The sequence below is a fragment of the Sipha flava genome, unplaced genomic scaffold (genome assembly GCF_003268045.1).
Source record: "Sipha flava isolate LNK unplaced genomic scaffold, YSA_version1 198_pilon_pilon, whole genome shotgun sequence".
NCBI classification, from domain to species: domain Eukaryota; kingdom Metazoa; phylum Arthropoda; class Insecta; order Hemiptera; family Aphididae; genus Sipha; species Sipha flava.
Genome location: NW_020272778.1, coordinates 181889 through 206256, shown reverse-complemented (window position 1 = coordinate 206256; position 24368 = coordinate 181889). Strand labels below are relative to the sequence as shown.

Below are 24368 nucleotides of genomic sequence, written 5' to 3'. Positions count from 1 at the left end.
TCGCGGCGACGACCGTCCGTCCCGTCCGAACGAATACGCTACGTGCAGGCACATTGTACAACAACAAGCGCGCGCACGCACGCGCGCCTGCACGGTCTATGTACACAACGCGTAGCGTTTATAAATACGTACGCGAGGTACACACGCGCACACGCGCACCCGCGTATACGTTGTGCCCACGAAAAGAACAGTGTGCGTGTACGAGACACCACGCGAGAGTGTGTAACGCACGGCGGACGGACGGGATGAGCGGGCCGGAGCGCCGCGCGCCTTAATAGCGTCCAAGTCCGGTTGCTGTGGCGTAGTAGGGGTTGGTCGGGTCGTGCGCGGCGTGCGCGCGTCTGTGCGTGTGTAATAACTAATAACGTAATGGGGATGGCCCGGGCCGGCATATAAGAGTGCGCCGTGCAAAGCGTACGCACTAGATCGGTGGCAATTGTCATATAGCGACCGGTGGCGTGAGCACGTTGAATTTTTTTTTTTCGGTTTTTTTTTTCCTCTTCTCTTTCCCACCCCCTCCCCTCCCGTCTGTCACGATCGCGCACCGACCGAGGACCGAATCCTCGTCTCTCGCACTGTTCAATCGTTCTCACAGCGACGCACCCGGATCGAGACGACTGAGAGTGGTTAGTGCACTACGACGATTTTTTTCGTTTTCTTCCGCTCGCGCCCACCCGCACACGTTTCCGCGACACTCCGATCACTGTCAACCCTCGACCGCCTGCAGCCTGACCGTCCGTCGCATACCGCCCCGTGTTCGCCGCAATGGCCGCAGGCACGTGGACTCTGCTGTGCATCGCTGTCGTGCTCATCGCCCTGATCGTCCGCAGGCGGCTCCGTTTCGTCGCCGCGTTCCGAAACATCGCCGGGCCGCCGTCACTGCCGATCCTCGGCAACGCTCTGCAGCTCAACGGTACCCCTGCCGGTAAGTCCGTCACTTTTGCCCACCAGTGCAAAACGTCACCGGTTCCATCACGATCGTTATTCTTATTGATATTATATAATACCGCTGTTGCCGATAGCTCTTTCGATACGCGTATCGTGTACAATACACCGTTGTTTTTCGCGTTACTCGAGGTATCATCATCGTTGTCTTGTTCGAACTGCAGCTAACTGCACTAGTTCTCGATTTTACCAGTCAACTTTGAGTCGTACGAACGGCTTTATGACTGCTAAAAATCTTTTCTTTTCGAAAAACGTTTTCCTCGGTTTAAAGTTTTTACGAAAAAATATCCTACGCGCACTGCGCGTATGATAATACATATATTGCCTTGTCGGTATATGTCTACTAATATAATTCTAATTATTTTCCCATATTTTGCTCTTACTTTATACGGCGGTAACGTGAACATTATTATACACGACATTTTACAGAATTATTAACGCAATTATAGATTTATAACATTTATTAGTAGGTAATAATACGTATCGAACTTAATTAAAACGTTTAACATTATCTTAGAAACCGCACTATATGATCAAACTGATAATTTTGTATATATTTTGTGTTTCTAAAATAAAATAATATTTTTATAGCTGTAACGGAAATGTTTAGCTTGTCGTAAATAAAATAAGAAATTCAAATATTTAATTTGAATTTTCGTAACCGATTTGAACAATTTCACCTGATTAATGTTAAAATTATTTTGTAGTGTGTGTGTATGTGTATATGTAAGTGTGTGTGTGTATACACACACGTATATATTACATTTTTAAACATAAATAAATTATAATTTTATTTTGAAAAAAATTAAAATCGTACTGATTTATTTTAATAATACAACTGCATTATATATATTCTTGTTAGTATAATATATTGCTAAATAATTAAAATGTTTACAATAATTTAGTGATTACAAAAAGCAGATAATTATTTTTTACAATCACTTATGCATTGTAATAATTTAAGTAAAAGTGGAGTACCTATCAAAAAAGTGTAGATGGAAAAATATCCGAACAGACATGTGAGACAATCGATTAACGAAAGGATAATGAAAATTGGGCTGCAAAACAGATTATTTAGTAATTTATAATTTATAATTTATAGTTAACGACTAATAATTAAGATTTCTAGTAAGATTTGCGTACTAAATGGTGGGATGAAATTATTTTAACTACCTGAGTTTTTAATGCTTTTAGACATTGGAGTATATAGGACGAATACAATTTTCAAAATCAAATCTCAAGACCCTATCTAACACTATCTACACATTTTATAGGTATTACATATATAGTACATGCAATACATGAAATCTTATTAAATAAGTTGTTTTAATGAAAATCTATATTAAATATATTATTATAACTATTCTTTTTTTTATATGAACGAATGATTATTATTATACAGAAACTACGATTTATAATTTGTTTATTGTTATTTATTAAATATTTATTATTAAATATTATTTATTGTATTTTATTAAATTTATGGTTTTTTTTATATTTGAATTAATACAGACAATATAATATTTTTTCCATAGCACCTTTTGAAAATATAATAGTTAATAACAGACACGTGTATTTAGTAAATATTATGTTATACTATGATATATATATATAACAAAACAAATCACAAAAAAAAAGTATTTTTATGTAGGAATTTGAATTAAATTATATAATATTATAAATATAACAGTTATAATTTTTTTCAAATATCATTTCTTGGTAATTAGTTAGTAATTATACATCATCGATTATTATTTAAACTTCATATAACTATGAAATTATGAAATTTAAATTAATAAATTAATTTAAAATGCTTATGGTATGCATCAAAATAAATACAAATATACCGTTTTATATGTACAAAGATGTGATAATAAAATGTGTATGTTTTCAATAATATTTCTGTTAAATACGTAGTAATTTTTTTAAACATCTTATTGAATGTAATTTCTTTGAGTGCAATACTATCAATGTAGAATTGCTTATTTAAAGAATTCTTTTGTTTAATTTAATGTTTTGTTTTCTTCATTGTTTAAAAAATTGAGTAACCGAAGATATATAACTTTATGACTTTTCTAAAATCGACGTGTCAACTGTACGTGAATTTCATAAAAAAAACACGACGGTGAAAAATAATCTTCAGATCGAAGGGTTTACTTTCAAGCAGGTAGGGGACTTTAAGTATATAAATGAAAAAAAAAAGGATGAGTTGTAACGCAGTAAACAGATGTTATTTCACAATGAAAAAATGCTTTTACGTACAAAGGAGAGACTATACTGTATATACTTGTGATCCATAATGGCGTACGCATGTGAGACGTGGTATAGCACCTGCAGGGATGAAGAAAAACTATAGTTCTGCAAGAGAAACATATAAAGGAAAATACTTGGACCGGTGTACAATAATAATTCGGAAAGATTCAAAAGAAGAACCAATGAAAATCTGTAATAGTTGTACAATAAACCGAGTCCACGTCAGTTCTTGTCAGAAAAATGTTGGAATGGGTAGGACACATCTGGTTAGACGAGGGCTTATTTATTAAGAAAGTCACGGAAAACAGTTTAGTGGGGAAAAAATTAAGAGACCTCTGCAGAGATGGTACGATACAGTGAAAAGAGATCTAAAGAAAGTCAAGCCGTTGCTGGATATGAACGCAGAATTAGAGAGGCATAAGTGGTGATGGTGCTAAACGGACCGTTATAAGCATATGAAGAAAAAGAAAATACATTTTTAATTTTAATAAAACAATGAAATAATTTTTTGATTAGAAAGTAAAAATGTAACTTAAATAAATATTATAAGAAAATCACTTTGAATTTTAAAATATTAGACATGTGTACATTTAAAATTACTAATTATTTGATTTTCAATCAAGAATTTCTTTTGGGTTCTTTAACATTGATTAAATTGAATTATTTTCGCTATTTTAATTACTGTCCCTTAGATATTAGTCATAAATCGTCAGTGTTTGGGTATTTTTTATTTTTTATTTAAATACTGAAGTAGATTTTATTATTTATTAACCCATGTTGTCTATGTTAGTTATTAAATCCAATTCTGTATAAAGTATTTGTAACAATTATTTTTTAAATTTTTTAAGCACAAATCAACAACTAGTTATTATGATTTATTAAAACTGTATAATTTACGATGTATTACTTGAATTAATTATCTAATAAATTGCAAGACGAATCAGAAGTTTATTAATAATTTATAAATCGCAAAAAAAATAGGTGATTATTTGTGATAGATAACTAAAATAATATCAAATTTAAGAATTTCTTCTTAAAGATATAAATATTTAATATAATCGTTTTGCTAATTATCAATTATTCAAATATAACATATAAATTATCTGACATTATTAATAATTACATTTTAGATAATAAAAATCATTTAGTGGAACTCTAACTCTGTGCGTACTATTTATGTGTACTAGGGTTTTTCGTGAAGTGTACTATATTAATTAACAAGTATGAATCGTTTAAAAGTGAATTGTATACATTGAATTCTTATAAATTGTTCCAAGGGCGTTTGCTGGTAAAGGCCAGGTGGCGAGGCCCTACCAATTACTCTATTTAAAATTACGCAGGTTAGGAACAGTGAATATTTTTTTAGGAAAAAAAGACAAATTATTATAGTAAATATTTTTATAGGAAGCAGAATTTTAATCATGTATAAAATAACCAATGAACTTTGGTCTTCTAGAGATAGTTTTCTGTTAGCGCGCTCATGTGTATATTTTTATCTTAAGTTATTTTCTACATTTAACCATCGTTAGTTAATAAATTTGCAATACTCTCAAAACAAGTTGGTTAACAAATAAGCACCAATAATTTAATTGTTTAACTTTTTAAACACAGTTTTAATGTATTTTGGAAAAATTGAATTATTTTCTTCCTCGTTAAAAATGACATTAATTTAATATTTGTTGAAATTTCTAACCAAGTTGTAGGTTGTTTTGCACAGATTGATGATTGTTAATCGATAAACTATAAATCGAAAAATAATATTCGAAATGGTTTGATTAAAGAACAATTTAGGATAACAATTTAAAATTTAAATATTTTGATTACTTTTTAATAAAAGAAATAAAAACACATTTATTAAGGTAAAACATAATAGTAATTTTAATACTATTAATGCATTTGTTAAATACTTTTATGTCTGAGGAGAAATAACATAAAATAAATTTAATGTTATATAACTATTGAAGTTCCATATATTTCAATTATACCATCAAAGTATTTATAAAGCCATTAAGTTGAATGGTAAGACTTTTAAATTATTATTTTGATGACTCGTGGTTCATTCTCGCTGAAATAATATACTTCGTATTTAAAAATTCGTTATTATTATCGCACTGGTGTATTCAATTTAAATTCGATCTTTATTTTCTTCGACGACAAAAAAAGTTAATAACGTTTTACGATTGTTGCATAACGGGCCAAAAATATTCTTATCGATTGATGCTGTATAAGATGTATAAATTCTGTTTTATTTTAATACCATACTTACTGTTATACTAAACAACAAACATAAAATATGCATTATAATATAAACACATGTATAATACATCCATAAAACATAACGTAAATATTATATATAGACCATAAAAAATTTAAAAAATATAAATTCAAACAATTTATATCTCAAGATCGGTGTATTGACTACAAATTAAATATATTTTTGTCTACAAACGTCATATTTTCTTCATTCAAATGAATAAAACATTTTATTAGCATGTAAGATGATTATCGGAAAGATGCACAAAGTGAAAGTGGATTTATTGAGGCAATGCTAGTTATTATAATTTACTTTATAAGTATTACATTTGTTCACTTATCTTTGCAAATTATTACAATTCAAATGTAATCACTATGTCTAGACTGTGACTTGTTTGCCTCATATGCATAATATTGAAAATATAAATGTTATATATTATATTTGCATTGTAATATTTTTTTTAATAGGTCAAATTTAGTGCTAAATATATTGTTGCACTTAGAAAGTGAATTACGAAAGGATAGGTGACTGCATTTGCACACATAGTCAATGTCATGGCTAAGATTGCATGTCTTTCATAAGAAAAAAAACCTTTTACGCGCATGTTTACAATAGGTATTAAATCTCCGATCTTGAGATATTTAAATAAGAATATGTTTACTGCTATAAATTATATTGATAAAATGTAAAACTTTGTTAAATCAATTAAGTTGATATTTTAATAAGCAAACTAATGAAGCACAAAAAAATGTATTCAACAATAAATTTTGAACTACTGTATTAAATATAATCTAAAGCTATTTTATTAAAATTCAATTTTTATTTTTGAACAACTTATATTAAATAAATAAATTTCATATAGTAGACAAGTAATGTTTTTAATAGTATTTAAACTATCACATCACCTCCCCTCCTTAATATGTATATAAAATAAAATAATGTAGATATGTGGATATTAAATGTTTTTATGTGGATTGTTATTTTTATTTTTTTTTTTTAAAAAAAATTGTTGAAAATTGTTTGAGGTTTTATTTAAAACATGGGGAACAATAATTATTCTTATCGCTTTCTTCAATCTGAAAAAATTATTAAGTAAACTTTAGTAATTTGATTACACGTTAGGTACACGTGTACCTCAACGTGTGTATTCTTAGTACTTTTAATATTTTATCTTATTGTTTACAGGTTATAATAATAAATACGTATAAACGAGTATTAAGCGATTCGTACGCATAACATGTTTTTAAAATATTATGAGTACCATACGAAAAACACAATTTTTTAGAAGGCAGGTATTTTTTGTTCATTTATATCATATCATAATGATATGGATAATATCGCTCAATAATTTGACGAAATTAAGTATTCATGATTATTTAATAAATAAAATAAATTAACTTTAAGTAAATTCAAAGTGTAAAGAGATATGATTTAAATTTGATATTATTTTATAATTAACAAAAATATTTACCACTCAATTGTTTTGAAAAAAATAGTTTTTTATGCTTTGAAACTTGTCGTGTATTCGTATCAGACGGAAAATCGGCACTGACTTCTGGTCCTTGGCTATGTGACTATAGATACGAGATGTTAAGAAATTATCCCACGAACAATAATTGTATTGTCAATGGTCTTATTTGGATAACGAAATCAAAACAAACGTACGGTCTTTTGCTAACACATAGTATTTAAAAAAAGTTTTTGTTAAGGGATTTCAAATTTGTTCGATTTATGTCCAAAATGAATCTATTACAATTATCCACTGCACATTTTTATCGAACAAATAACAATGATCAAAAGTAATGGAACAAAATGAGATTCGCCGCAACCCAATATATCCCTCGCGGAAATTCAAGCAGCACCATGTACGAAACAATTATTTTTGATTTACAAAAATTCAAATACAAAAATGAAAACAATCACACATTAAAAATTATACATTAATGAAGTTGACTGTTTCGAAAACTCCACCAACGAAACAGATGTTTAATACAAAAGTAGTACCGCACCATTCATCTGCACGCAACGACAGCAATTTAAACGGATTGCACAACTATTACGATAGGAATTATTATTTTTCAACACCATGCAACCAGAGAATCCTTGCAGAGTTGTTCGTCAACGTCGTTTGCTTCCAAATGAACGGACGAACGACGGACATGCGCGTTTCATCAACGTTCGCGCTGTGATCCCGTGATCCGGGCGATAACCATCGGATCCGGACGAGGCATTAACGGACGGATAGCCGATACTCACCGATGTCCGTACCCCGACAGCGGGCGATTGATGGATCATTTCGGCACCGCCATCGACTACTCACCCGTCGCCTTCGGAAGACTACCCTGCTGTCTTCGTTACCGGTCTCCGTATGGCCGTCCAATACGTTCGGCTTTTCGAACCATTACGACGCGACGTGTTAACCACCAACACGGGTCTGGGTCGACAACGCACATATAACACCACCGGCCCCTCTCGGACAGCACGACAGCGTCTCCGTCAGGGCTTATTTCAACGTGTGCTTGAACACATTTTGCGTAACTTTAAATGAAAAATGCGCAGCTTTAATTCAAAAAATGCACAATTGTAAATACTATCTATAAATAAAATTTCTCTCAATAATAAATTATAGTTGTCTACTTCATGGCCGAGTGCAGGTAGAGGGTCCGTCAATCATCAGATTAGGTTTATTAATACTGTGTTATTATTATTATTTTATTGTCACAATATTATTGCACGACCGCAGTGGAGCTTATAATCATACGCAGAGAGTAATATTTTTGATTTTTAAGTTTTGCGCACTTCTTTATAAACCTTAAAATAAACCCTGGTCTCCACAGCGCACACCACGTCTCCGATCGGTTTCCGGTCTTCGGTTCTTCCGCTACGGCGGCTCTTGGAGCGCGCACCGTCGACCCACTTGCCTTCCGTTTTCCAAAAATCATCTCAGGTCCGGCAAGTTTACCGCCGTCTTCCATCGTGTCCGGGTGTCGCCGGAAGAGCGGCTTACCGCGCGCGCGTTATCGTTCACTGCGATCGTGACGGCGAAACGGGTACGAGTCGCTCCGGCGGTTCCGATGCACACGATCGCCGAACCGTACGAATCGTACGTGCACGCGCGTTACAGATGTATGCAACTAATAAGATTATTACAATATTGGATTTCTTGGTCAGTAAGTTGTACTGGAACGCTAAATATTCAACACGTAAGCCAAAAAAAACATTAACAATACACATAATGTTCTCGTGCACGTTCGCCGGATCGATCGACTTCCCGTGAATTAGTTGGCCCACCGATCGCGCGGATCCAGCCTACATAAACGGGAAGGGTGAAATGTAAATATGTACATATATTTACTATTTAAATACCTACTGGTAAATTCGATATATATATATAAGTAGATGCAACAAGTATTTAATGCAATAATTCTTTATTAATACTTTTTTTCATAAACTGCATTGAATGTCTTTATTGAATTATATTTAAAATTTAAAATTACCCTTTTCTTATAAAAAAATATGTATGAAAAAATGTATCGCGATCACTTCTAACTGTGACGTACATTAACGCATGGTAAATTGTAATGGTAGGTCGTAGGTATACGTAATTCGTATGTACCTATGGTTGACTAGTTTCGAACTATTGACAGGATTTTCTTTATTCTATGGTTGACCAATAAATACAGATAGTCTAATATGGAAGATGTTTTTAGATATTTTTAGGACAAAACTCTATGAGCGCAGCGATTGGCAGTCAACAGCAGGCCCGTACTGGCTGTTTTTATGGGGCGATTACGAAAATATTTAAGGGCGCCTTAATTTTTGTTATTTAATCCTTCAGGTTACATATGGCCCAATAGATTACAGATTAAAGAATCATAATTTAGACTTAACGCTTGCCTTCACAAAAATATAAACATTTTTCAATGATGTATTACTGAAGACCATGGGGTTATTACTTGTTAATGAAAAACAATGGATATCTCTTCAAAATCTTGTAGTGGTAATTTTTAAGGGCGCGTCGTGCATCTGCCCGATTGTCCGGTGGGCCAGTACGAGCTTGGTCAACAGCCATCGTCAGTCGGTCAAAATAATAATGGTATTATCAAAAATTTCTAAATTTATGTTATAAAAATAAAATACGAACATTTTTGACTGAATAATATAACAATACATTTATATAGAATAAAGGTACGTTTTCCCTGCAGCATCAAACGTAATATCACTAGACTGTACATTTTATATGTATTTTATATATTTTATATGTGTATATATAATTCTTACTCGCGTCAACGTCAAGCGTCGGTAAAATGACACAGTGCGTCCAAACGCATTACTTGTTTACCGTAACCTATTGTCGACCGGCCGTGCACAACGAACAGAAAGTTGTATGCATTTTAGTAAGACATGCGCAGAAGTTTGGACATGCAATTCGTAAGCCCCGTGAATGCACGTCTTCCGTTTAATAGTGTAATATCAGATTCGGTTTGTTGTTTTCGTTGCCCACTTGTCAGTACAGTTTTCGCGATTTTTAGTAGGTGGCATTATTATACGTGTTGCACTACACTGTTTCGGTGTGATCAATCTTGTTCGTGTAGTGTAATTTGTTTAACAGCCCCGCGTAGAATATTAAAGTTGTTATTAAAACTTTTTACTGATTACTGTTCGCAATGATTACGAAGATAATTGTGAGGGAAGTGCAAAACACCGAACTATTTTATAGTCAGCTTAAATAGCCATCGGGGAGCATTAAACAAATAATAAATCATTCTGTAACACGAATTGCAGTCCAAGACGAGACTTACCGAAACTTACTCATTTTGAATTCCTACTTATGTTCTATGACATAGAATTCTATAAGGTTAGGTTAGCATACCAATCTACATGTTACGTCGTTTAAATATACTTTTAGGCCTTAAAACATGTACAAATAAAACTATTATATATTTTTGAGACTATAAACAGAGTATAATAAATTATATGTTTATTAATAATTAGATCCATTATAAAAATATTAATATTATTATAATTTGAAATATTAAAATCAGTATAAAAAAATATTTATATAAAAGTTTCATAGTATGGATATCTGTATAACAATAGTTTTTCTTATTTTATTTTACGTGGATGTATAAAATCTTCCTAATATAATTTATATGCACAATACTCGACCTATAATGTACACCGAAAAAAAAAAAAATCAGAAAATAAATATTTTAAAATCTATTCACTATATAGAATCCACACATAAACAGATTTTATTCAATATAAGTACTTAATATATGTGTTTATTTTTTACAGATTTCTTTAAGCTTATGTTAGAATGGCACAAATCATTTGGAGACACATTTCAATTTTGGATTGGACTTCGACCATTCATAGCAATGAGTGACCCAGATCATATTCAGGTATTTAAGACATTATTTATATGTAAATAAATTAAAATATAATTTTAAATATGTATCATTGTTGTAGAATATTTGAACAAGAAATAAATAACAGTTATTATGTTTTATCAGTTTAATATTGCTTATTATAAACTTGACTGACACGGTACAGTATATTATTAAAATTGTATCAAACAATAGGTGTATTATTTATTTAAAACCTTACATTTAAATTTTATACTAAAATTACTGAAGTAATAATAATTAAAAAAAATATATATAAACATATATTAAAAATCATGAATTTTAAGTATTTTTAATACAAAATATTGTTAACGATTTTTATCTTCTGATCTATGATAGTACATTAAGACATATATTTATAATATAGGTTTATTGTTGTCTGTTTATTTAATGATGATACTACTTCCAAAAATCATAATAAAACTGTGAACATTTTCAGTTTATATTTTAATAATTTCAGTTGAAAAAAATGTATAATTATGGAGAAGTATAATATAAATATAGATATTACTAATAATGTACCTATGTGTACGTATAGTAAATTAGTTTTTTAGTACACAGAAACAGAGACGTACTGGCCCACCAGTATCTATACTGGGAAAATCCCGGTAGGCCATCTTAAAAATTATAAGACCTGGGCTCCCTACCAAATAGGTACCTGTAGTTTTAGCAATGTTATCGAAATAAAAATGTCATATTACCATGATAACAAAATTACCACCCTAAATACCACATTAAAATTTAGAAATATAACGCGTGGTTTCGCTCGCGAGTATTAATATCGTATAATATATATACTACATTACTACTACACTTATATATATATATATATATATATATATATATATTTATTTTTTTTATAGAACTTGAATAAGTTTACGATTACTACCTACACTATATATAGTTTTTACATGTTTACTTTTTGTTTACTGGATATAACAATATGTATTTTAAATTATAAAACATAATTTTTATTGTATGACGATTAATAAACAATATAATAGAACAAATAATAATTTACTATATTTAACTATATCTATATTTTTTGAATAAAAAAAAAAATTCACAATTTGGATTATAAAATATAAATATTTAATATAAACACAGCTTTTATTATATTTATATATCTATGGTGGATAATGCCTAGTTGTGATTACACGATGAATGATGTGAACGTGATAACTAGTAATGGTAATCACGGTTATGATTAAAATTTATAATATTAACACAGAACAGTTTACAGCTGAAATCTGTAAATATTTTATAAAACCACGGTTGATAATTTAACAAAAAAAAAAAATTTGCTAATTTCAGTGTAATAATGCAATTTAATTCTCTAATATCACTTTTTTTTTTCTAAAATATCACATTTAATACTATACCACACCATGTACCACAAGTGGATTAAATTACCACCATATGGGGTGATTACCACACTATTGGCAACACTGAGTTTTAGTAGTAAAGTTAGTAATAAGTAGTAGGTTCAGTAATTTTATTATTTTTGACAATTTTAATTAAATAGATGAAAAGAGAAAATTGCATAAAGGTCAAATAATAAATTTCAATGGTAATTTTTATTTATTTATTTTATTTATTTATTTATTTCAGCAAATCAATATCATTATTTCAATACAATAATCAAATTACAAAAGTTAAATTATTACAATAATATTGATAAGAGCTGATACGTATACCAACTGAGCAAGCTCGTTTCTGGTATACGGAGTTCCTATACATATTACATATATAATATAATAAAATGAAATAACACGTGTCTTCGCTAAATAACATTATCTTATAATTATATAACTAAACTATATTAATAGATAATCCTTTATAATTACACATAGATACTTTTTAATAATTGATTTTTACACACATTCTCATCAAGGCCATTTACTGTTTTAGTAATTGTTTTTTTTATACGATTTTTGTGAAATATATTTTTTACATTGGTTTTATTAATTTCACATTCATACTTTATTAGACCCTTTACATCATTTCCCAAATTGTTGAATATAGTTTTGACCATATGATTGGGAGCACTTTTTGTACTGGATAATGATATATAAGGTAATTTTATGTTATTGCCTGTTCTACTGTCTATTATTTCTTTATTATTAAGTATCTGCATTTGAATTGTTTTTATAAGTATTTGTTTAATGTATAATTTATAGATTGATAGTATGTTAGTGTTTTTAAAAAGATCTATTGAAGGGTATGTTGGTGGGAATGAGTAGGCTACTTTTATAATAATTTTCTGGGCAGCATATACCGATTGTATGTCTGTTCTGCTGGCGCCTCCCCAGCATGATATACCATATAATAAGAGTGAATTACATAATGCCATATAAATTTGCCGTACAACTGATTTATTAAGAAAGCGAATTTTGTAAAATAGGGAAATTAATCTCCGGATTTTATTTTTGATAAATTTTATATGCTCAGACCATTTCAGCTCCTGATCCATTATGACTTCTAAATATTTAAATTGTTGTACCATTTTAAGTGGTTTACAATTGCAGATTGTCTTATTTACTGATAATGCAATTTTTGGTGTACTATAACTATTAGCTTTGATCATGTATCACTTGGATTAATAATTATCAATAATAATTTTGAATACTCTCAGGAAAATGATAATAATATATAGTGTACAAGAAAAAAAAATGTAATTCATATTTATTATGCGTAACCAATGTTATTTATGAGTTCAATATGTATTCTTCAGAGCAAGGGTGGCAAAAATTTTTTGGTTCAAGTGCTAAATTTTTCCAATTAACATTTTGAAAATCCTCACGAGCCCAAAGAAAATTATATTTTCTAAGAATAAAAATAAAATTACAGATTTATTACAATATTTTTACTAAATTTTAGTCGTTTTAGTGAAACACAAGCAGCAATTTTTTCATCGGTCAAAACATTTCTATCCTTCGATTTAATTAAATTTGTTATGGTGAATAACCTTTCACAAACATAAGTTGACAAAAAATATGAAAGCATAAGGAATATTGTCATTTTTAAAACTTATGTTATATGTATAACTCATTTTACATAATCTACTTAATTAAGTTTACATTTTGAATTGTTAATCATATTTTTGATTTGTTATTGTATTTTTATTGTTATATTTATAAAATATTGCTTAATTATGTTTTCTTCCACATGTTGTATAAATACACTTATTCATTTTTACTTAACATTTTTGTATCATTTTGTTTTTTCATATATAATATATATTTATAAAATGCTAAATTTAAATGATATTGTTAATAATTTCAAATTGAAAACGTATACACAATTACCATACTATTTTTTTAACGGGTTTAAATACCCGTTTAATATAATATAATAAAAAATAAATAAAAAAAAGTATATAATTTGTTTCTTTGAATTTCTTATAAACAATATTTTATAAATAATTTCAATTTTTTGCGAGTGCTATTAAAATTTATTCAACGTGTCATCTTTGGTACGCGTGTCATAGATTCACCACCCCTGCTTTAGAGTATAATAGATTACTTGAAGTTTACTAGTTTCTTTTAACAATTCCTCTTACTCAAGTAACGTGTGAACAGGCCCGTACTGGTCCACTGAGCAACCGGGCCATTTATTTTTAATTTTTTAATTTTTAATTTACAATTTATTCAAGATCACTTAAATAAAAAGAATTATTTTAAAATTTTTGTGTATTTATTTATTTTTATAGAACTTAAATCAAAATGTATATTTGGTTTATTATTTTTGTTCATGGTTTTTTTTATAGTTTTGTTTTAGTGTAAGAAATGGGTAACCAACCTGGGTATTATTATAGGCACGTCATTATACATATGACTCATTTATATTAGTATGTATAGTAAGTGTGCCCTAACTTTATCCAGTTTCCCGGTATGGAAATAAATCCAGTACGCCCCTGCACAGAAAACACAATATTAGCGTGAATAGTGCTTTACATTAAAATTTATATTTTAAAACAATTTTGAGTTTAAATATAAAATAAAATATATTTATTGTTTACTTTTTTCATCACATTTTTTTTTTTTTACTTGTGACCATTTTTTTTTAATCGTTGACAAATGTAAGTTCAACGGTTGCACATGCTTATCAAAAAATAAAAAAAAAAATAATAATAAAACAAATAAAAAAATAAAAAAAAAATACGATATAATCAATTGCTGAGTATAATTTTATTAACGACCTCGCATGTTCTATATTAATCGAACTTATCATTATTACTTTGATGTTTATTGCACTACTATTAGTAAACACGTGGCGCATCATGATCGTCTTGTGCAAAAGATTTATGAACAAGAATGTTTACGTTCAACTACTGATTATTTAAATGATCAATAATAAGTATGTCATGCATTTTTTTCACATTTTTATCTAAAAACTAGTATAAATAAATACAATCAATTATAAGTTATTCGTAAGTTAAATGAATACAATTAAAATTATTAAAAAAGAATAATATTACTTTAAAATATGTTCACGTACCATTTGGCCATACATAATATATTTTTTTATTTATTTATCTATGATATTTATGACATATTGTTAAAAAAATGATTGATAACAACACTTTTGTTTATCTGACGATCAATATATTTTTGTTTAGTTGACAATTCTAAAAACAACCATTCGTAGATGTATATTATATATATATATATATATATATATATATATATATGTATTATATTTCTAAAAAAAATTGAAACGTGTAACTATTTATTTATCTCAAACAAATAAACAAAGGAAATTAATATAATATTAAAAATAACTTACTCTACTGGTATTGAAATAATAATTAACAAACACAAAACATTATATTAGACATTTTTTCTATTTTTATTTGGGCTAAGGATATTTTAGTATTGTTGCCATTATATCTCAAAAAGTTCATTAAGATTGAGTTACAATATTACTCAGAAAGAAAAATCGCCACAGATGACTGAGTTCGAACCGGTGACTGAGCAAACAGCCGTTTTATTGTAACCATATTTAGATATTCCTAAATATTGAAAAATTTCATTATTTTAAGATTATATTAAATACGGTTTTGTTTAATCAATATATATTTTAAACTACCAGTTTACACACAAATATAACAAATATGCCATCGGTCGATTTTAAACTAATATAAACTATAATACACTTATGTGCGCGGTAAAAAATATATTGCCTACCGTTTATTAAGTGCACTTGATTCATTTCAGAAAAATACTTTTTTGATTTAAAATACGTTTTGGTAAATGAATATTAATTATAGTACCTATCTTTAATATAAAACTATGAGTAGGATATTAAAATGAAAAACAAATTAAAACATTAATTTTGAATATATAATAATTAAATCAAATTTTAAAATTGAATATTTATATTTAATTAATTTAAAAATTAGTACAAAATAAATATTGATATTTAATTTTTGTTTTAGGAAATTTTAAGGTCATTTGAACATATAAAGAAAAATTTGGAATACGATTTACTGTATCCGTTTATTGGTACCGGCTTGGTTACTAGTTCAGGTAAAAATTATTTTGTATAAACTATATGAGTAATGATTTTTTTTAAATTAATAAAGATTCAATAATTCATGTAAAATAACATGTTATTACATTGATTATGTATTATTTATAAATTATAAAATCTTAATTTTTTATACATTTTTATGGTTCACTTCGATTTCCATCTTAATAAATAAATGGTTATTCATATGTTTCGTGTATTTTATGTATTGTACAATTATAATTTTAATAACTTCGGATCATAGCTGACTACAATATGAATAAGTTTTAAGTAAACTTAGACTTTATTCAAAGTCCCACAGCTAAAATCAGAACAGTTAATAGATACATTAAAAGAGAACTATAAAAATAATAAAAATAATTATGTTTCTACAATTTAGTACAATAGATTTTCTAAGCATAGAGCATGTGGTCTAAAAAGCCATACAAATTTGACATTCATTCAAAACATGTAAAACATATGATTTGAAGTTCATTGAAAGTATTATTGAAACAAAATAAAAGTTATTTTTATTTTTTATATTCAAGTTATTCAAATAATTTAATACTAGTCAAGCATGGCTTGTTAAAAATGATCGAAATTGTCCATGTACCTTATAATTTTATTAGAACAATAAGTATTAGGTACAATATTAAATAGTTTCAAGTAAAAAATAAATAGTTTATTTAATAAAACATCTTTTATTAAAGTAACATATTTTGTTTCAAAGATTAAACAATATATAATATCTTACGTTTTAAACGAAAATTAAAAAAAGAGCGAAATTCCTTGGTCGGATGAGATACCATATTTAAAAATTTGAAAGTAATACACCGACTTCTTTTATTTAAAATTATTTTTTCGAGAGTAATGGTAAATTTATTTCAAATTTTAAAAATTGATATAGCAATATTATTCACCGCTACTTTTATCCCGCCCCAACTAGGAGTTTCCCCCTTTGTAAGTATGTACATTGTACTTACATGTTTTTTTTTTTTTATATATATACAATTATTACTATATTTATACTGTTTAATGTAGGATCAAAATGGCATACGAGAAGGAAGTTATTGACACCAACCTTCCATTATGGTATACTTAAAGAATTTATAAATCCGATAGAAAGACATAGTAAAATCTTAGTGAAGGTGTTGGAAAAAGAGCTTTGTAACACGGCTGGATTTGACATAAAGCCCTATGCGAAAATGGCTGCGCTTGACATCATAGGTGACACAGCTATGGGATATGAGTTTAATGCACAAGAGAATTCAGATTTTGAATACATCAAAGCAATTGATGAGTAAGACTAATTACTATAATATTAGTCGACCTTTTAAATTTATAATCTGAATTTGAAGTTAAGAAATTATTACAAAAATTTACAAATCAGGATATACAAAAAAAAAAAAAAAATTCAACAGTTATTAATTATTGGTTTTAGTTTAATTATCTTTCGTGTAAATTTTTTTTTCATTCTAATTTCATCAATAAGACATTTATTTCTAATTTTGTAGTAATATTGAAAATGAAAATTTTAATTTCAGGCTCACTGGAATCATGCAGAAAAGATTTATAACACCTTGGTTAAAACCTAGTTTTTTGTTTAATTTAACAACACTTAGTAAAAGACAAAATGCGTGTATAGATATTGTTCATAAATTTTCAAAAAAGGTACTACATTGGAATTTATTCAAAATAAAAATAATAGATACTAAAGTGGATTTATTATAGGTTATCAAGGAAAGGAAAGATAATTTTAAATTATTCAACAATAAGCTGTCGGATATGAATAAAAATGAGATTAACGGTAAAGATAATAATGTTGTTGTAAATGTAAATAGTTATAACTATTAAATTCTTTATTAGGAAAAAAATATAACAAAGCGCTACTAGATTTATTGATAGAAACAGGAGAAGATGGAAAAGTATTGAGTGACGAAGATATTCAAGAAGAGGTTGATACGTTTTTGTTTGCGGTAAATATTATATTTAATTATATATAATTGCACTTATACCGATTGATGATTAGAAAAAATAAATGATTTGAAATTAGTTTTTATTATTCAAAATGTGTTATTTAATTTTTTTATTTCAGGGTGTTGACACAAGTTCTGTTACACTTTCTTGGATCATATATGTTTTAGGCAAACATCCACAAGTACAAGATCATATACTGGAAGAATTAAACAAAATAATACCGGACTTCAGTAATCAAAAACTCACAGTAGATATTATTAATGAATTTCATTACTTGGACAGAGTAATTAAGGAGGTTTTACGACTTTATCCACCGGCTCCATTTATCGGTCGACAAATATATAAACCAGTTCAGATAGGTAAAAAATATATATTAATATTTTAATCTTAAAAGAGTTTGACTTGATTGGTTCAGGAAGTACTGTTTTTGAAACAATAGGTGATTGTTAGGAAAAATGAGTTCAGGATAGTTAAGGATTCACTATGTACCTACCTACTATAGCTAATTTTTTAAGTTTTTAGATAATTAACTTTTGAAAACATCATATTTATATATAATATATTATAAAAAATAATTCATTATATTAATTTAACATCAAATACTTAATTTATATTCAATATTTAGTAAAAAGCTCTTTAGGTATATAATTGAAATAACATACAAAGTAAATAAAAACATATATTTAGCGTTAGTGAAATGTACAACATAATGCGAAATAGTAGATCTTAATATTCTTAAAATAGTTAAGAGTTGAATTTTTAAATTTTATACATTATTTAGGCATTATATAAAATTAGTACAGTCGTTGAATTTTTTTAAGAAAATATTTAGAATATTATATTCTTCACTAAAGAAAAAATATCATTGACATTTCTAAAAATGTCGTAAATCAATCAAAAATATTTTTAAAATATATTAGAGTTTTATTTGTTTTAAATTTGAAGATGTATGTAATTATTTTGTCAAGAATGATTACTAGATCGCAAAACAAATTTATCTTTCGAAAAAATACTCCTATTTTTAAAAAAAATATGAATTAATTTAAACTATATTTTTGTTCTTTATAAATGTTTGTAGATGATAAACACACGATTTTACCAGGAACATCAATTTTCATAAATGTTTTTGCATTACACAGAAATGAAAAATATTTCGAAAGACCTAACGAATTTAATCCAGATAGATTTTTGAATGAAAATAAAATGAATCGACATAATTATGCTTATATACCATTTAGTGCAGGACCAAGGAATTGTATCGGTAAGTTAAAGATAATGAAATACAACACTTCAGTATTAAGGATGGTAAAATTTTGATGTAAATAAATATAAACATTTTCGGCATATACACGGGGGGGGGGATGGGGCAAGTGTCCTAAGGCATTCAAAGAATTATAAATTTAGGGGGCATCGTAAAAATTAATCACAATAAGAAAAATGCAGTGTTTAATACATTTAAATTATACATTAGATTATTAATTATAATATTATTATTTAATTATACATTTATTTTTATGTACGAGTATAAAGCAAAAGAACACTATATCACATAATTAGTGAACAATTTCGTATTTTTACCAAATCTCTTTTGCAAAAGTCCAAACAAAAATCATTTTTGGTTTGATCAAACTATTTTTTGTATTCTAGATTTTAGTGAAATAAATCGATAAATGTCCGAAGTTCAGACATTTATTGACCACAGTCCGTAAAACTTTACCATTAAATCCTAGATTTTACCGATATTCCTACATTTACCTAACATATATATATATACAAACTGCGTCTTAGTTATTAATTAGCAATTCATTATAGATTTTACTTATTTCTAAAAATAAATCGAGTTTGATTGAATTCAGAAAATTCGGTAAACAAACATCACTTTATATAGCAATGTTGTACACACCATACCTATTTGGAAACACATTTATTATTAAATAGGCATAATTTATTAATATTGTTAAAAATTTTGCAAAAAAAAAATAGTTGTATACATAATGTTCAAATATTTGAATATTACATCTTTTTTATATAATTATTAAAACATATTTATTCATTTTTATTATTATCATTAATAACTTGTTCTTATAAACACAAAAAGTAATTTTAATTGAATGTTTATGTTAATATATTACTTATAACTTAATGTACTTTATAAGTACTAAAATTTTTTATAATTTAGCCAAAATATTGAAGTCAGTGGTATTCTGAAGTATCATAAAATTTAAATAAATAAATATATATAAATAAGATAACAATAACAAAACTAATAAAAATGAGCAGTTATCTTTAATAAATATTAAACATATATGAGTATGAGGTAAATTATACGTATAAATGTAATGTTAAATTTCCAAAAAAAATTGGGGAGGGAGAAATGTTGTTGTCCTAAGACGTTATTGGTAGAAAGGACGTCACTGGACATTTATCATTTGATTTCAGTTATATTTAATTATTCGAATAAATTAGAAACGACCTCACCGTTTATTTTATAAATAAAATACTAATGAATTAAAATGACATATAAAGAACACATGATATTAAATTATTTTACATAAATATCTCTAGTTTTTAACTCAAATAATCATATGTATATATCTACCGATAAAATATTATATCAACCGACAATTGTCACGCTGTTCTCATTATTTATGTGTCTAATTATCAATCATAACCTAATAACTAAAAATTTTAAAATACAATCTTAAATTTATATAGTATTTTTTCAATGCTCGAATAGATAACTTTTTCATTGGGTATGTCACGCACCATGTATCATAGTATACAAAATATTTGGATATTTTTATTAGATGCGCAGAAAATGTGATAAAAAAATTTTACTGACATTCCTAGTTATTGTTGCCGTGGGTGGTGGTCGTAGTATAACATAACTAATCATTGAGTATTTTATTATTTTATTAAACAGATTTGTTTGCTATTTCAGCTTGTTCATTAATTCAGTTAATATAATTTATAGTGAACTGTTCAGTTAATTTTATATTAATTAAGATTTTATTTTATTTTATTTTGTTTTGACATAAGACTTACATTTTCTTCTAATAAATATATCATGTCACTTTAAAATGCAATTGTAAACAAATATACAAATGATACTAAAAATATTAATTAATGTCGATCATATTCATTATTTTACAATATTGAATTTTAGTAATACTTTTATTTGTATTGTTAAATATTGTATTATATTTTCTACTAGCATAAAGAATAATAAAATATATTTGTGTCATATTTTAGGTCAAAAGTTCGCCATGCTCGTGCAAAAAATAGTTATAGCAACATTAATAAAGTCGTACAAATTTCAATCGTTAGACTCAGAAGATAAATTAGTTATGGCTGGCGAAATAGTTTTGAATGCGACAAAAGGAATTAGAGTTAAGATTGAAAAACGGACGTAAACTTATCGGAAAAATTGATTACTTTTAAGCATTGATCTTGTATTGACTATTTCTATCGCATTGCAATACCTACATTATTAATTTTTTAACTATTTTAACTTAATTTTATAAGTTTCTGTATTTATCGTATAGCCTTACTATATAAACCATAAGAATTATTTTTTCATTAGAATTGTATTTATTATTAATTTAGGTAACTATAAAACTTTACTTCTTTTATTTTCTTTATTCATAATCAATTGTAATTTATAGACCTACGGTTTAAAAATATATTTTCTTTTACTATATGTATGCATAACAAAGAATATAAATTTTTACAATTATTCTATTGAAATTGTTAGTTATATTTCATAATATGTCCTGTTGGTGGTATTGTAACTCAAAACATTTTAATAAAAGTTCATTTTAATTATACTAATATCAGAAGTAATAATTGTAATAATTTAATGATTTATGTTTATATTTACAATACATTTTATAATAATTGATGAACATACAATAATTTTAATGTGTGAATAAAAAATTATTTAAATATTTCAACTATCGTTTTTTTTTTTTTTTTTTGAGAATGGTTTTTGTTTTGCTAAAGAATTATTGCCATTTGGAATTATAGCTCAATACCTAAAAATAACGTTAAATAGAAACAACTAATATCACTAATAAAATTAATAATAGTAGCAAAATAGAAAAATTTATAAAAACCTTAAATTATTTTCGCGAATGGGACATTGACGTAGGTCAAGAGTTTAAAACTGGATCAATTTCCTAAACAATAATAATAAATCGCCTTTCCCTATTAAAACGTGTCAATGAGTTATTATTGTTAAATTAAGTAAGTTAAAAAATAATTGGCAGTTAAGAAGGGAAGATAGTTCATTGCTATTTTAGATCTTACAAACATTTTTCTAAGAACATGCATTTTATAAATATTAATGAAAAAACTAACCATAACAATTTATTATTTATTTTATTATAATTATTGTTGTTTTATTTTTTTTTTTTAAATTTGTACAATTAATAAGAATAAGTAGTCATTCTTAAGTGGAGAAGAAAATATAATTTAAAACATAAAAGTTAGTACAGGTACATGGGCGTATTTTAGGGGGGGCGAAGGGGCGATCACCCCCCTGAATTTGTATTTAAGGAATTGATTATATGTGAGATACACATTTCAAATTTTTTGATGTGGATCATTTTATAACGAAATCAAATTACACATTTCTGTGAATACTGAATTGGGCTTTTTGTCAGGTACATACTTAGTGAAAAATCAAACAAAACACAAGCATAACTTTCAAAACACAGACAGATGTTAAAAATAACTACACTAAAGTCGATTCTAAGTGGATCCGGCATTAGATTAAAACAAACAATTAATTTTAATTTTTAATATAAAAGTTAATTTAATAATAAGATTTAGTTACACTTAGAAGGTGTACAGTATATAAGTATATATTAAACTTATTTTTATATATTTTGTTGAATATTGAAAAGATAACAGATCGAGATACCTACATTCTGTAGTTATACATTAATTTGATCAGTATGCTCATTTAAGTGCATGGGTCATATCGATATTAAAGATCAATAAATTTCTATTTAAAAATTTCTGAAAATAAAATTAATAAATTAATAAAAATTGTATTTTACTTTTTTTTTAAAAAATATTTTGTTATATTTTATATTTTTTACGACTGGTAGTTAAGTATATAGAAAGAATATATATTTATACATATTCTATCAAAACGACTATATTAGTTTGTTAACGTACGTATGTGTAATATTGTGGTATATTTTTGATATAAGATATTTATTGGATACTAAGATAAAAGAATATTAGAGATTACGACATAATTTGATAACTTAAAAATATAATGAACTAGAACTTTATTGGTTAGTATATACGATAACGATATAGTTTGTTTTAGAGCATATTATACGTATACTGCGATAAATGTATAAAAAAATATGATAGTAAATTTAATTTTAATACGTAGGTATAGAAAAAAAAATACGTGATAAAATGAGAATTTTTTTGAAAGATTATTTACTTATATTATTTTGGAGTTGAAATATATAGTTATAATGTGAAAAAACTTTTTTATTTACTACATTTTTTGCGACGATTTTCTAATATTTTATTCACGAAGTCCATGTATGAAGTATGAATCAATATAGTATAATTAATCTATAAAAGTAAATATATTAAGCTTACTCACAGTTTGTTAAATGTTTAACTTGGACCAACATTGATATAATACATCAACATTTCTCATTATAAAATTTCGATTTTAAAATTAATATATAAGAAAAGAGTAATTTTTGTTACTTCTTATAATTTTTTTCAAAATTGTTTTTTATTTTATAAAATTTATATAAATTATTATTATTATTATAATTATTATTATAAATTTATTATAAAAACCAAAATAAATAAATACTAACTTACAATATCTTAGTATTTATTTGAAATAAAAATAAATGCATAAAAATAAAACAAATAAATATAAAAAATTTAATTTAAATTTTCTTGATGATAATGAAAACGATATTTCGGATTCTATACAAAAATACAAATATATCGTATAATATATTCATGTTTCATTG

The 24368-nt window shown here is 26.8% G+C and overlaps 1 protein-coding gene across 1 annotated transcript; it reads left to right on the top strand.

The window, feature by feature from the left end:
* The first annotated feature begins 368 nt into the window (after positions 1 to 368).
* On the top strand, positions 369 to 21946 carry LOC112681878 (cytochrome P450 4C1-like). Its single transcript, XM_025552217.1, has 10 exons — positions 369 to 925; positions 10751 to 10857; positions 16301 to 16391; positions 17413 to 17671; positions 17916 to 18042; positions 18103 to 18178; positions 18238 to 18347; positions 18467 to 18707; positions 19427 to 19609; positions 21601 to 21946. Exons 1-10 carry the CDS (start codon positions 766 to 768, stop codon positions 21759 to 21761), a joined length of 1515 nt encoding a protein of 504 aa, XP_025408002.1. The 5' UTR covers positions 369 to 765; the 3' UTR covers positions 21762 to 21946.
* Positions 21947 to 24368: the final 2422 nt, after the last annotated feature.

Excerpts from the sequence above, each read along its gene's own strand:
- LOC112681878 (XM_025552217.1), top strand. The coding sequence starts at position 766 with ATGGCCGCAGGCACGTGGACTCTGCTGTGCATCGCTGTCGTGCTCATC. Across the intron at positions 18,043-18,102 it reads TTCATAAATTTTCAAAAAAG|GTTATCAAGGAAAGGAAAGA; the intron begins GTACTACATTGG and ends GATTTATTATAG. Across the intron at positions 19,610-21,600 it reads AGGACCAAGGAATTGTATCG|GTCAAAAGTTCGCCATGCTC; the intron begins GTAAGTTAAAGA and ends GTCATATTTTAG.